Source organism: Mesoplodon bidens, assembly GCF_964165515.1.
Source record: "Mesoplodon bidens genome assembly, chromosome: 4".
In the NCBI taxonomy this organism is placed as follows: Eukaryota; Metazoa; Chordata; class Mammalia; order Artiodactyla; family Ziphiidae; genus Mesoplodon; species Mesoplodon bidens.
This window is the reverse complement of record NC_138160.1, coordinates 39,500,237-39,516,519: the sequence shown is the minus strand read 5'-3', so window position 1 is coordinate 39,516,519 and position 16,283 is coordinate 39,500,237. Positions and strand designations below refer to the sequence as shown.

The window sequence follows — 16,283 nt, the reverse complement described above, 5'->3', positions numbered from 1 at the left end:
CTTGGGACCAAAATGTGAGGGGTAATTTAGAAGCAGAAATTAGGAATTATTTGCCTATCTCATATCACTTGCTCAGTAAGCCTTTGCTTGGTTATTGAATTTTCTTGATTATAAAACTCATGTTTTTAACTTGTTATCTCTAAAATATATATCAAAAGAAACTTCTTAAAAGTTGTGACATTTACCTACCAGTGTTAGCAAAAGTGATAGCTTAACCTCAACAGAGTATTTCATCTCATTTGATTATCATCTGCATTGGAATCACCACTTGTCTGTTGCATAAAGCTATGATACAACCCTGAAATAAAAGATTTCTTTTTCCTACGGAGAGGGTCGTTACATGTCAGACAACGCAAGAAATGTCAGGAGAAACTGCCAAATGTGCCAGAATAATATGAAGACTTTCTAAGGATGGGGGGAGGCTGGTACAATAGGAGGGACCTGCCAAGAGAAGGGCTCTTATGGTGACCTTAAAACACATTTTAACTGATTTTCCAGAGAAACTACTTAATTTTCACTAATACATAATTCAGTGAAAGAAAGGGAAAAACTACAAGGTTAAGCAAATAAGAAATGTAGACAAAAACCTATAATTGTTCAAAAATTTTTTTTAAAAAAGGAAGCCTAACTATTCTAAAGTTATAGGTGAAGATCAGGAACCCAGAACGTGGGGAAGGAAAATTAGTATCAGTGGAATGTTGTGGTGACCTGATAGTGGCCAAAAGTGAGTCTGAAGGATCTTTAGACTCTAAAAATGACGAAGGTTTAGACCTGGACTTCGTGACACTGAGAAAAAGAAAAGAATAGCGTGCAATTATACAAATGAACATATGCTATTGCTATCTTTTTAACGTTTGTGTACTCTTACTATAGTTTTTATTAGAAGTTGTTATTCAATGACAGTGCATCTTGCAAATTAATGCCTTTTTAAATCGAGAACACTTAGCATTTCCAAATCAATCAGAGCAAGTGTCCTACCCAAAAAAGGGCATTTTCTGCCCTTATTCTGCTTGCTCCTGGGGCCCAGACTCCAGGAATTAGTCAGGCTAGTGCTATGAATAATTATATCAAGTATTGTCTTCTCTATTGCCAGCACAAGTATTGTCCTGTGCAGGACACTGCAGAAAAGGATTAACTCAGGCCTTGGATGTTCAAACCCTGCACATTCCCAAGAAAGGTCTGTCTTTAAGACAGGCCCTTGGCCAGTTCCTAGGAAATGAGCTCTGAGCCCTTGGAATATTCTGCCTGATAAGGGTGTTTTTTTAGGCCTATGGTCTTGGATTTGCTCAGATAGTTGTGCTAACAACTGTGATTTATGGTAAACACCTGTTTTTCTGTTCTGTGGCTGGAGTCTGAGTAGCTGAGGTCAGCCATAAAGGTGCAGTATGGCTGTGACTGACACCTAATGAAAGCCCTGGACACCAAGGCTCTGGGGAGCTTCCCAGGTTGGCAACACTCTGCATGTGTTATCACCAATCACTGAAGGGAAAATGAAGTGTGTCCATGTGACTCTACTGACCAGACACTCGGAAACTTGTGCTAGTGTCTCCTGGACTTTGCCCAATGAGCCTCTGCCCTTTGCTGATTTTAATCTGTATTTTTTGTTATGATAAAATATAACAGTGAGTTTAACATCTTTCTGAGTCCTGTGATTCCTTCAGTCTTCAAGACCCCTTCCAAACATGCTATCTAGTTCAATCCTGAAAACCCTGCAATATAACTACTGCCATTTCACAGACGACAGAATCCAGACTCAGAGAGGTTAAGTCATTTGACTGGTTGGTGAAAAGAATCTGAATCAATTCTGCTATACCATGCTGTAATGTTACGGGGTATAAAGAACTTAAAATAATCTTATAAGTTAACCTACATTTGCAATATTTTCTTTGGAAAATATAAAATACAATTTCATAATCCTTGAAAAATATTTAGACTATAATTAATTTGTAAACACTGTCCAACTTACATTCACTAAGAATTTTATGTATGTCTGTGGTAGTTCTAAAAGCAGTAATATGGTACCAGCACTTTAAAAAATTATATGATGTTCCTTGCCTACCTATCCCTCCACCCTAAAAAAATTTTTTCAGGGTAATTCTCAGTGCTTCCCGTCTTTGAAAACCATATGGGGATGTGTATGTGTGAGGGAAAGAAATAGATACATTATTTTCTTAACATGTACAAATGTACTTTAGAACGTTATCTTTGTATGTTGAGGGGGGAAAGCTTAAAATGCACTGTCATTTCAATGTTTTGCAGGTTTGTGCATATGCGTGTATGTGTGTGTACAAGAGAGAAATATTTCAAATATATTTTATGTTTAAGTTCAGTATTCAGCCACAGAAATATCTGATAGCACGAAGTCCTACTTGGTTTTATTTGAGAAGTGCACTGGCATTACTAAATATTGTGTTTCCGTGGTGACTAAAATTCTGGAGGCATAGAATTTTTGTATAGTTACTGATGTTTCTTGGAATATGAAATACTTATTGTTTAGTACAGTTTTATGATCTGTATTTGAATAAAATTTATAAATTTCTAATTTAAAATTGTGATTTTTCTTTTACATAATTAGCTAAATGCTAAAACCATAATACAGATTACCCATTTTAGTTTTGTGCCAAGACACTTTTATTTAATGAAACAAAATAGCTAATGTTATACTTTCCTGATTTAAATTTATATGCCTGTGAAAAGAAATCCTGAAACTTTCTATAGATATGAATCTTAAGTTGGAAAAGCCTTGGCAAGCACCTGCCTTTTTTTTCTGGCTAAATTTTTAAATGGACTTTATCTTTTAGAGTGATTTTAGGCTCACAGCAAAATCGAGCAGAATATAGAGATTTCCTGTTTGTTCCCTCTACCCTCACCACAAGCATAGGCTCCCCTATCACCAACTTTCTCCACCAGAGTGGTACATTTATTACTAATGATGAACCTACACCAACACATCATTATCACCCAGAGTCTGTAGTTTACTGTAAGGTTCACTCTTGGTGTTGTACATTTTATGGATTTACACAAATGTAAAATGACATGTATCTACCATTATAGTATCACACAGAACAGTTTCAATACCCCAAAAATTCTCTGTTCTGCCTATTTACCCTTCCTCCCCTGTTAACCCCTGGCAACCACTGATCTTTTCACAGTCTCCGAAGTTGTGCCATTTCCAGAATTCATATAGTTGGAACCATAGAGTGTGTAGCCTTTCAGATTGGCTTCTTTTACTTAGTAACATGTATTTAAGGTTCCTCCATGTCTTTTCATGGCCTGATAGCTAGTTCCTTTTTAGCGCTGAAAAATATTCCACTATTGTCTGGTTGTACCACAGTTGATTTATCCATCCACCAACCTGAAGGACATGTTGGTGGCATCCAGGTTTGGGCAATTTTGAGTAAAACTGCTATAAACATCATGTGCAGGTTTCTGTGTGGACATTCAGTTTTCAACTCTTTTGTGTAACTACCAAGGAGTGTGACTGCTGGATCACAGGTAAGAGTAGGTTTAGTTTTATCGGAAAGGGTCCAAACTGTCTTCCAAAGTGACCGGACCTACACCTTGCCTTCCCGCCAGGAACTCCTGTTGCTCCACATCCCCGCCAGCATCTGGTGCTTCCTGTGTTCTGGAATCTGGCCATTCTAATAGCTGTGTGGTGTTAAGCACCTGAATTCTGATTTCAAAGTACCTTTGAAATGTAACATTTCCCAGAATATAACTCAAAGGCTGCAAATGTCAACATTTCGCTGTTTTGAAAAAAAAAAAAAACCCTTTAGGAAACTATTGCCCTAAGTAGATTTTTCCCCACCAATTACTTTTGGCTAGAAAGAATTTTGTACATATTGGACATCAAGAATTGAGAATACTGGACTTCCCTGGTGGCGCAGTGGTTAAGAATCCGCCTGCCAATGCAGGGGACATGGGTTCGAGCCCTGGTCCGGGAAGATCCCACATGCCGCGGAGCAACTAAGCCCATGTGCCACAACTACTGAGCCTGAGCTCTAGAGCCTGCGAGCCACAGCTACTGACCCTGCCTGCCATGACTACTGAAGCCCGCACGCCTAGAGCCCCGTGCTCCGCAACGAGAAGCCACTGCAGTGAGAAGCCCGAGCACCGCAAGGAAGAGTAGCCCCCTCTCGCCGCAACTCGAGAAAGCCCGCACGCAGCAACGAAGACCCAACGCGGCCAAAAATAAAGAGATAAATTTATAAAAATAAAAAAAAAAGAATTGAGAATACTGGAAATTTTAAATTAATGACATAGGAAGTCAACACAGAAAGCTCATATGAAATCAAACTAGTATAATTTCAAAAAATTAAGTTTAAAATCTTTCTTGACCAAAGTTTCATCAATGGGGGGTCAAATTCAGCCAAGAATATGCAACTCTGATTGAAATCGCTTATTCGAAATTCACTGAAATCACCATTCTAGGCTGGTTTTCCCATAAGGATGGACTGATCCAAAAAGAATCAAGAAAGAATGTGGCTTGCAGTGAATTATTCAAACTTCTTTCTTAGTTAGCTAAAAATGAATATGACCAATCACTAGAGAAATCATATCAAATTCTGTAGTAGTAATAAAGCAATGACTGCTTTTCAGCTGGAGGGCCTTTATTTTTGCTGCTGCCTATCTAGCTGTGGTGCATTTTAATGAGAAAAGATGACTGCATCAGCTTTTATCCATGAAGCAGATTTTAGCCTTCTGCTTAGGTCTCCCGCATGCCAATATCGAAGACTTTGTTCTGAAGAAGATCAATGACACGAATACATGTAGATGGACAAATGTATTCTCACAATCACAAATTCACTGTTAAGATTTTGCACACTGACTTCCAAATGAGAAACCTAGAACTAAGCAGATCTCGGTATGTGTGAGGTTCCACTGGTTCCCCTGAATCACAAAAATGTTCGTATAGACAAAAACATCAACTGTTAACGTGAATCCTTTTAAATACAGACCTGGCCCTGTGCCCCCAGGAGTGTGCTGTAAAGCAGATGATTCATCCTCTATTCATGTGTTACAAAAAGAAACGTGTGGCTGCCTAAAAGTTTAACGACTGACACTGTCTAAAGAGGGAGTTTGCTTCCTGACTGATGTTGAAAACATTCTGAGAAATGCTGTAAAACTCCTTCAAGTAATTTTCTCATGTGGTCACTGGGGGGAAAATGAGTTTACAAAATAGATAACCTCATTGATTTTTTAAATGTAATTTGTCAAAGAAATGAAACATTTAGATAAATTCTAGATTTCTCTCGCCACCAACTTCTCCCGAAGTATATACTCCAACAAAGATGGCTCACTAAGAAGCTCTACTGCAGTTACAGTGGCAGAATTTAAGAGGACATAATGAATCCTTCTGCTACACAGAATCATTCTCTCTAATACTTCCGTATGAAGCTGACTTCTAATCATGTGCCAAACAGGGTCCTGCTAACTTGAGTGCTTTGATAAAGAAGAATAGTTGAGAACCCTCATCATAAGTGACTTCAATACAACTGAGGAGTGAGAGACCCAGAAAGATAAATCCTCATGTAGAAATGGTGGCGTGAAATGCCAAGTGCCTTTAACTGTCATAAAGCAAGGTCTGTAAAAATTACTGAAAATAAATTATTCGGGGCTCAGTGTGCATCGGCAATTTCCATTTATATTATACTGTTGTTTACTCAAAAACTATTTTTAATGAATAAGACAGAGTTTACCAAAGTGTTTTCCACAAAATGACTCTCTCAAGATGTTCCAGATCTGTAATCAAATAAGTCTGAAAAACCCTGAATACTTCATTCACCTCTTGGGTATGCATAATGCACACTAAACATATAAAAGTCTCTAAAAAGACAGCCATTAAAATTGTTTAATATTATTTAACTAAGCATTTCCCAGGCATTATTTGGCCACATATCTAACATCTAATTAAACAGTCTGGGAAATGCTATCACATAGGAACAATATTACTATCATTTAAGAAATATTGGGAAATACTATATTCCGGGCACTCTGCTAAAATAGTTGTAGTCTTTAAACAGAGTATTGATTTTTTGTGTGTGACATTTTATTTGACTTAGCATTGTTTCTTTTCCACAGCTCTATCCTTAATAGTATTTTTGGTTTGTTGTTTTCCAATTTTGCCTGAACTTTTTTCTGCACAGATGTGAAAGCCTAACAAACGTAAAGTAATTCTATCAGTCTCTGGCTCAATTCTATACTTCAAATACAGTAAATATTCTACAAACGATTCTTGGATAATAACAACCTGTATTTGCTTTTTAAACAAAACAAGGATGAAAATCCAAATAACTACAGCACTTCAGAGTTGGTTGACAAATCCCAAGAACATTTTCAGGCCATTGGGAAGGTCTTTCCAACCTACATTTCAAAATGTTCAGAAAGAAACCATCTTGGTTGCTAATTTCGGTATAAGGAAAATTGATCTGACTGCACAAAGACTTAAGTGGTTGTCTCCCTTTTAAATTTAACACTGGAAAATTTGCATCCTCCATTTAATACTAAGAAGGTGTCAGCCACAAACAGGGTGTCACCGATATGCAAATAAACTACACTTGAGACCTGCTGTTATTGTTATTATGTAAGGGATTGGGACTAATCTGTTTATAGTCTCATCCCACCCTCCTCAGATTTCATTTTGTCTTTTCAGTCTCACCTTGTTCCACTCAGGGCCTCACTCTATTCTCTTGTACGTGAATACATTATACATTTTCACGGAGTTGCTACTTGGGGTCAAAGAAAGATTAAATGAGCCAGTCTTCGTGATAATAAAAAACATGATCTTGATAGCCAAACCAAGAATATTAGGCGACACGTTACAATCGATAAACCTTGAACAGCTGCTGTATATGCTTAATGCACTAAGTTAATACAAACTGCTGTTGAGTGGAGAGATGAGGTCAATAAACAAATAGTAGTGAGTCAGTGTTTAGAAGGCTGAGGAACATATGAATGGATGGGGAAGCTGGCTCTTGAAAGCCAAGAAGGCGGATGAAATTTGATACGGAATAAACTTTGGTTGCATTTGAAAGCTTCTGAGCATGTAAATGCTATGATTAAATTCATGCTTAAAGAATTCAAGTATAAATGAACTGGATTGGTGAGTAGCTGTTAATCAAGTATTTTAAAGCACTTGGTTAAAGTGATTGACCTAAGTCAAGGTGATCAGGGCCCAGACCAAGTGTAAACATGGGGAGGATGAAGGTGCCAACCATGATTGCAAAGGAAGAGCTGGTGGAGCTTAGGAGGCAAAGAGGACGGTGGGATACATGAAACCTGAGACTGTGGTTCCCCACGCCAGGCTCAACTGATGTGATACCGCCCAGGGAAGGGCTGGGAAGAGAAGCTTCTTTTAAGGAGGAAATGATGATTTGTTTCATGTGTTGGGTTGAAGTACCCAGCATTTAAGTGAGATGACTGAACAGAAAACCTAAAGTATGACACAATAAAATAGGAATGACAAGGCTTATTAATAAAAACATATTCCTGATTAGTCTTTCCTGGGGGTACATGGAAGACAGGATTGCAGAAATTTAGAGAATGAAAAAAAGAAAGATTATATATCAATAACTTGATTAAAATTCCATACAAAGTCAGTGGCAGCTGTCTTAAAGCAATACTTATCTACTATAGCACAATATCCATCCAAAAGCCAACGTGTGCAGAGAATTACAAAATATCTTTAAGGCTGATGAAATTTCACTTTTATTCATTTTTTTCACCCAATGCTGCAGAAAGAAATGATGGGGAATTTAAATGGGTCGGCCAGATATCTGCATAAGGATTCCACAGCCAATGTACATGTTTCCTACTACTAATGCTCAGCACTGAGCTTGAGCACTTCCCCTGCCAAACAGTAGATTTTCAGTACTGCCCCTGGCAGACATTCCACTAGCAATAGCAACCCCTTCCCAGGCTCAAACATTCCCTACCATTCTAGTCTTGCTGCCAGTTCAATCAATGCCCCTTAAAACCTCACAAAAACACTGACTTACTCTGCAATATATCCCTACTCTGCTTCTTACTAACTCTGTTATTCAAACTACCCAAGCCTCAGTTTCTTTAGCTATAAAATGTAAAACAGCTGACAAAATACCTACTGGTCTTCTTTGTTGCAAATACAGGATGTAGGGTAGGCAAAAAGCATAGCAGAGGCTATGCCCATAAATATGATTAGTAGTATTATTTTAATCCATGAAATAAATGGAGTTTAAATATGTTTTTAATATATAAGCTTCAATAACGTTAAACTTGTATTAAATTGGTGGTTATTTTAGGTCAATGATTTTAAAACTCATTTACCAATGAAACGTTTTTCAAAGAAAATGTTATACGGAACAGAAAAGAGCTAGAGCAGCTGTGATTTACAAAGGGATGTGAAAGCCTGGCTCTCACACATTCAGCTTCCTTCACACTCCCTTCCACCGGTCACCCCAAACTTCTAAGGCAGGTTCCCAGGGCTCCAGGGCACACACTTAAAAAAAAAAAATAATCATTTTGGATAATAATTGGTATAACCAAAAACTATGGAAAACAAGTCCCCATTTCTAACAGGAGCATTCTAATTATTATTTTTTTTTTTAAAAAAAAAGATCATTCTTTTCCTTCTGACACCTTCAGGGGCACTTGATGGTTTCAAAATAATTACATATTTCAAGATTTTAGAATGAGCATGTACTTCTTTCATAATGAAAACTGATGAATCTTTTGGAGATGATGGAATTACTTCTCCACCCTCCCAGTTCCCCAACTCCTGCATGCACATACATGCCTCCTAAGAAAATCAAAAGAAAACAAATGCACTTTGGCAATCAAGTAGATTGTCTCTTTCCATAGCATCCCATGAGTAAGGAATTATACACTGGAAGTCCAGGTGGGTTAGGGTCCCCAGAAGATGTGCTTGATCACCAGAGTGGTGTTGATTTTTTTAACTGAATTAAATACTTTTAGAAACCAAACTCTCTAGTGTACCACAGTCCTTATAACTCTCTATTATCCTAAGCAATTGCATTATCTGTCTCCTGAAAGCATTTGAACAGGGCAGAGAACGGGGCTTATAACTTGGGTAAGCAACTTCTGGGTTCATAAGAAATTCCATTCCAAGTGACGTCACCAGATTGGGGGCTTTTTGAACTATTTGAGTATCTCTACACCTGGTCATTTGGGTTAGGAAATTGTTTTTCACCTGCCAGAAGCCCTTTTAGCATTCATTTAGTGATTCATTCAACATCTACTTACTGAGAAAATATATAGTACTAGGCAGTGCACGAGGGGCTGGGCAAATTGCAATGAATAAGACAGACCCTGCCTCAGAGAGGCTTATGGCCAGACAGATGATCAAGTAAACAGGAGCTAACAATACAATGTGACGTGATTTTAGAAACACCTCACAAAATCAAACAGGGTAGAGGATGCCACGAAAGGCTTCTCAGAGGGGAATTTGGGTTAGCAAAGATCTCGACAAGGAAAGCTGTTTAGGGTTGAGAGGTGGGAGAGGTGGGAGGGTAGGATGTGGATGGGAGAAAGAGGAGGTAGCACATGATTTGAGAGATTGTGGAGTACTACTGTTAGTGTCACACAGAATGCTCCAAAACAGTTATGTGGACAGAAACTCCTAAAAGAGAAGAGTGCACTTCAAAGATGTCAGTCTACCCATAACCACATGAAAAAGTGTCTATTCATACAATACAGGTTGTACATTTACAGGCAACTCAGAATATTCCACTAAATATTAAATTTCTAATTTATTAATAATTTCTAATATAAATTTTAGATATCTTACCATGCACACTCCTTGACTGGAAAACTCCTAATTCAATAAACATTTCTTTATTTTCATATTCTTTCTAAAGGAAAGACACTAATGTCATATTCTTCGGTGAAAAACTCTTGAGGTCTCAAGAGTATAATACAGTCTTTGGATGCATACATTTTATATGCATATAGACATAAAAATTCTGAAAGAATAAATTCTAATATGTTAATAGAAGATGGAGAAATCATGTTTTTTTTTATTTTCTTCTTTTTGGCTTATCTTTTTTTCCTTTTTTTTTTTTTAACAATCAACACTTAAAACTTCGATTATATCTTCACAATACTTTTCTTGCTAAAAGCTCACAATCAGGGAATTCCACAGGGGTCCATGGCGAGGCTCATATGGGGCTCCCTCCCTGCTCTCTCTTTGTCTTTAACTTCTGGCTCCAGACACTCAGCCTGCTTCCCCAGCTTCTCAGTAGCTGTCACCACCCACTTTATCCCTTCTGTTTCTTCTACCACTAACTGCACAACTGACTGCAAGTGAGATGAAGGACCATAACCCCAAACCCTAGTGGTCTTAAAGGAGTTTACTGCCAACCAAAAAAGGAGAAAGAAAGAGGCAGGAGATCACAGCATGACAAAGTACAAGGAAGGAATGACATTTGCATAAACTTACAAATTGTATACAGTTGAGGCTTCCAGTTTTATAGTTCTTAGCACACCCCTGAAATGGGGGGCAGAATTCGGTAGGAGCCTACAGCAGGCCCTGGATCACTGATGACTGTGGAGTTCTTCCAAGAAGCCCAGGAGTCAGAAGCATTATAAGGGCCATTGCTACAATGAGTCAATCTTGCCCTATATATAACACAAGTTTTCAAGCATATGTAGATGGTATTATCAATTCTTTTTTTTTTTTTTTCGGTACGTGGGCCTCTCACTGTTGTGGCCTCTCCTGTTGTGGAGCACAGGCTCCGGACGCGCAGGCTCAGCGGCCATGGCTCACGGGCCCAGCCGCTCCGCAGCATGTGGGATCCTCCCGGACCGGGGCACGAACCCGTGTCCCCTGCATCGGCAGGCGGACTCTCAACCACTGCGCCACCAGGGAAGCCCATCAACACTTTTCTCATTATTTCTCAATCAAATGACACTAACACTACAACTCTCAAGTAAACATCTGCATAATTTTTTTGATGTTTGAGTGTCTCAAAGAAGTCTCAAAGAGGTTGGGAACACTAGTGTAGAGGAAGGAGCACAGGTCTCAGAAGTGTGACATAACAGGGTTCATATGGCAGCTTCATCAGTAACTGAGTAAATTTGAGCATGTTTTCTGAACTCTCTGAGCTTCAGTTTGCAAATCCAGTCCAAAGTTGAGGATAATAATAATTCCATGAACCTTCCCATGAGGGAGAACTCAGTGAACCCAGTCTTCCAGCTGACCGTCTGCTCCCCCCCAATCCTCACCTGAAGTCCACCCAGGCAGGAGAGCAAATGGTAAAGGGAACTCTGTCCCTCTCACGACCTCTGAATGACAGGCCAATTACTAGGACAGCAGCCAGTCCTGACACAGTGGCCTCTTGGCATTTCCTCTTATCCACAGAAACACAAAAAAATTTACATGTAAAAAAAATTCTCAATATTATTTCTTTTTTTGAAGGGTAACATGTAAGATCAACTTTTGTCCTAGAACAAAGTGTAGTTGTTTTTGGAGAATGTCAGAGACAAACTAGCAGATTGTTTTATCTACAACTTGAATTGAAAATTATTCTTGAAATCATTTCTCGAAAACAAATTTTTTCAATGGTTTAGATGAAATGATAGTACAATATAATTCAAGATAAACATGTACTATCTCTCCATAAGATCCCCACCTTCCTTTAATCAGGAAATAAGTCTAGTTTTCCCGACATGACACTATTAATTGAATATTACAAGTTGATAAGCATATTAAATCAAAACAGAGGAAGATTATTTTATTTTTAAATGCCCGACTGACACACAGCAATGAGAAATACATAATAAATATCAGATTCTAATGTAGATAATGTAGTTCATGAAAACAATATTTTTTCTTTCAGAAAATTTATTTTCTGCCATTAGCTACAAACCCATAAAGGGATAATCATTAAGGGTACTATTATTACTGTACTAAAACAATTTATATATTGGTTTATAGAACAAGCTTTTGGGAAGACAAAGCAATCACATCAACAATTCACAACGCATCTTTAAAAAGCAGGCTGTTCCACATTAGATATGCAAGTTCCCCATTATTTAAATCAGGAGCCGAAGGAAAAACCTATCTCTTAGTAGGATAACATAGAAGAGGAAACTCCTCTTACTTTAAGAGCAGCCATGGTGTTTGTTCCTACAGTGAAAACTGACGTTATCTCAATTGTTAATTATTCATCCCAACCTCCAGGCCTTGGTCCTGGAGGCGTTCATACCTTCACCTCTTGCTGTGTTGACACTAGTTCAGTAATTTGCTGATAACAATCTTAGTGCAGTATCTAACAGATCTTAGAGATTAAGTGTAAGGTTCACCCCCTCCTTGTACAGATAAGTAAACTGTGGCCAAAACAACTCTACTATCTTATTGGAAATAGTAAAGCTAGTTAGTTAAAAAGCCTACCCAGGGCTTTCCCTTGTACAGATAAGTAAACTGAGGCCAAAACAACTCCACTATCTTATTGGAAATAGTAAAGCTAGTTAGTTAAAAAGCCTACCCAGGGCCTTCCCAGTCCGCACCTCTCATGAGATGAACCACAATTGTGAAACAGACAACTCAAGCAGGTATCAACCTGACTGCATGGGGAATGTTTTCAGTGGGCCACACAGCATATTTTAACTATTAAAACAACTCTAGATGTTATTAGTCATACACCAACATTCTCTGGATAGCAAGTGTAGGAGCAGCGTTAATTTAGTTGAATCTCTTCTAATTGATTCTTTTTATTCAAAAATGATGGTATTATAGGGAATTGAGAAATACTGTAATTTGATTCTCCCCCAATAAGTCCATATTACATATGTTATATTTTCAACCAGTAAATCTAATCAATATACCAATCCTGACACTTAGGTATACTGTGCATATGGGAAACCTGAATAACTATTTCAATGAAAGCTTTTTTGAGATGTACATTGCAACACAGATCCTAAGCATTTTTAAGATTCGTAACAATTCCAAGCTTGTAAAAAATGTATTTACAGAAGAAAGCTTCTTTTGCAATTTATATGTTCATAAATGTTTCCATTAGCTAAGACATATTTTGGAATATGATCAAATGGTAGTGAATGTCAAGTCCGAACAGCAAGGCTAAAACTCTGACAGTTCTCATATGTGGCCACTGCCCTTTTAAACCACTGTGTCCCCAGAGGGCTAACAGGGAGAAAATTCTACCTCAACAAGTGAAGACAGCGAAGCATATTTTAATGATTACTTTTCATTTCATCTCTAACTCTTTAAACACAAAATTGGATTTGGACTCCTTTCATACTGTTAACAACTTAGTATTAATACATGTGCCTCTCATTCTTCCTCTTCAAGAACGAAGTTATACACTCCAGCTACATATAACTCCCAAATTCTTTCCAACTATGAACACCAAAATAGGACTCCTTAAAAAAAAAAAAAAAAAAAAAAAGCATGGAGAATTAGCACACTGCATGTTTATGTCAACCTTCAGAAAACATGGAAACATGCAGCCCCAGCTCACCAGAAGAATCACCACATGTAATCAAACTATTCTGTGACGTTATGTCTTATGCCCAGTATTCAGATTTTGCACTCACCTATGTCAACCCCTAAAGCCTCAAGAGCTAGCTACTACTGTAGAACAGCTTTAACACGAAGAGTGTGAGAGCTCTGTTCATGGCCCGTGGCGTGATCTTAGAAACACTTGAATCAAACATATTTCGTTCCCCTCTGCTATTTAAAATCGAGGGGCCTCAGGCTTGGGACGTGGCTAAAAGACAACAACGAAAGAAGAAGAAGAAGAAGAAAAAAAAAATACCGGAACACGCTAAGAACAAAGGAAACACAAGCCTGTGAACAGGAAATGAAGCAACTCTATACACATATAGTACCTTTTGGGGCCGCCAACGTAGGTGAAAGTAAAGGTGGAGTCTGAGTATCTGAAATCTGAAACGAAAAGTCTTGTTAAAAGCTACCCCTGGAGTGAATTTTTAACCCTGGTCATGGCTCGGGCCCCCTATTTGATGGAGCCGAAGGGAAGCCTGGCGGGGCGGGGCGGGGCGGGGCGGGACGGGAGGCCAGGGCTGGAGAGCCCCGAGGTCCGCTCTCCGAGCGGTGCGGGAGGGGATGCCGTGCACCCCGTGCCGGGTGCCGCGGGAGGCCGCCCCCCGCAACAAGTGCTGGGTGCCATGGCAACGGCGGGAATTACCCGGTCCGGGCAGCCGTTAGCAGCCCCAGCCGAGGTCGCGGCTGCGAAAGCAAAATCCAGTCCCTCTCCCGGGGTAGCAAAATGGACGAAAAGCGACCCCCAGGTAGGGGCGGCGCGCGCCTCGGAACCTCGGGAATCCCTTACTCTTTCCGGGGCATCGCATTGCCAGTCGAAGGTACTAGAGGGAGCAGAAGGGGCGGGAGATCGGCCCAGCGCTGCCCCCCGGGGGGCCTCGGTGCCGGGCGCAGCCGGCCAGCGCCGCGCAGCGCAGCGGGCTCCATTCTCGGCCGCCGCCGCCGCTGCTCTGCCCATTGCGCAAACCCGGCGGGTCCAACCCGCCGCCTCGGTCGCTGCTGCTGAAACCCTGGAGGCGGGCTCAGACGCTCCGGTCGTTCACCGGGAACTAAAAATACAATGCAAGGCTCCCCCGCCTAGACCCCCCGCTCGGGCCATCAGGGTTCTGCCCCCAAAGCTAGTGGCCGCCCCAGACGGGGGGAGGGGAGAAAGGGAGAGGCTGGCACCCCCTCCCCCTTTTGGCTCCCGCTCCCGCTGCAGCAGCTGTTGCCAAATGAACCCGGGAATGGGGACGTGCAACCCACCCCCTATCCCCAGCCACACACGTCGCGGCCAGAAAACTGGGAAAGGGGGTGACGGGCAGGCAGAGGAAGCTGGCGCTGGGTCCGAGGCTCTGGAAAGGCGAGAACTCACCTGCAAACAGGCAGTCCTTCTCAGCTCTGGACTTCTGGATCACGACGTCGATATCCTTCTGAATTCGCTCTTGCCTTGAACACATCCCCATTAAATAAATCCCTGGAAAAGAAGCAGCCGCTATTTCCACCCCACCCCACCCTCTCGCACGCTTCCAGCTTTCGTAAATATTCAGTTAAAAATGAAACCTCTGGCCGAGGCAGGGGCTGAAGGCGAAGTGGTTTCGGAAGTGATCCTGGGTGAGAGAGGAGGAGGTGGTGGAGGAGGAGGGGCGGGGGGGAGGTCGGCTTTGCATTCCCAGATGTGACCGCCCAGCTGCTGCTCGCCGCTGCTGGATTCCAATTTCTTCCCCTCCTGACAATGGATGCTGATGACACCGAGTCTCACTTTCTCCCTCCCCCGCCCGGACCAAAGGCCGTGGGGGTCCGGGGTTCCCGGAGACGGCCGGAGAGCGATCGCCCGCGGGGCGGCGGGCGCCGGCGAGGGGCGAGCCCCGCTCCGCCTCACGCGCGCACACCCCTCGCGGCCCGCACGCCGGCCTTCCACACCCGCGCACACTCGCGCCCGGGGGCGCGGCGACCGTGCCGAGGCTGCTGCAGCGCCGCCCGCCGCAGACCCTCCCGCGCCCGCCGCGCCCGCCGCGCAGTCACCCGGTCCCGGCCGCCGGGGCTCTGATAGTATCCGCCATCCGAGCGCTGGCTGGATTCCCCAGCCTGGCCGCCGCTCGCGCCGGGGGCTGGGAATGTCGGTAGTGAAGACTCCCTGGGGCTCCCAGCCCGTCCCACCCCCCCCCCCGCCCCGCGCACCACCACTTTTATGAATTCGAATCCACTTTCGTAAGGAATTATGAGTCATATGGAAAACCCAAACCCGAGTGGCTGGGAGGGGGGAAGAAGGGGAAAGCAAAAGCGTTCAAAATGGAAAATAAATAAATAAAACGAACAAATCTTTCCTTGTTGCCACATCAGGCAAGATGGAAAAAGCCTTGAAATGCCTCCAGACGTACACCCTCCCGTGCCCTGACTGCCAGAGTCTTTTCTCCCGGATGGAAGTAGTTCAGCCCCTTTGGAGCGCCGTTTAGGAAACACAGCCCCTTTTGAGGGACTTCTTCTACTTGCAGAGACTCACCAGTTCTTCCCTCCTCGGTGTTTCCATCCATGAAAAATTGGCAGAATCATCTGGCACATGCCAGGGTCTCCCTAAAGGATGGATATCTGTTGGGCTTGTTTTAAAAAGCCACTTTTTCGCCAATCAAGGGAAAGCTTCTACAATCCTGTTGTTTTGTTTAGAAATGAGATACTGCTCTGAGCCTCACTTTCTGTTCTGCCTAAGGACACCTTGGGCTGATGTAGCTGCCCTGCCTGTATATTGCCATATGCCCTAGGACAGGCCTCTAACAGCGCTTTGCTTGTT

At 41.6% G+C, this 16,283-nt stretch overlaps 1 protein-coding gene across 2 annotated transcripts in view; it reads right to left on the bottom strand.

Moving 5' to 3' along the window:
- PARP8 (poly(ADP-ribose) polymerase family member 8) overlaps positions 1-15,591 on the bottom strand; it is a 181,661-nt gene extending 166,070 nt beyond the window's left edge. For both annotated transcript variants that reach the window (XM_081233894.1, XM_081233895.1), the window contains exons 1-3: positions 15,521-15,591; positions 14,871-14,972; positions 13,846-13,900 (exon numbers count right to left, since the gene is read on the bottom strand). In XM_081233894.1, coding sequence (XP_081090020.1) covers positions 13,846-13,900; positions 14,871-14,961 — 146 coding nt within the window. In that variant the 5' untranslated portion in view covers positions 14,962-14,972; positions 15,521-15,591. The remainder of the gene's footprint in view (positions 1-13,845; positions 13,901-14,870; positions 14,973-15,520) is intronic.
- Between the last annotated feature and the right edge of the window lie 692 nt (positions 15,592-16,283).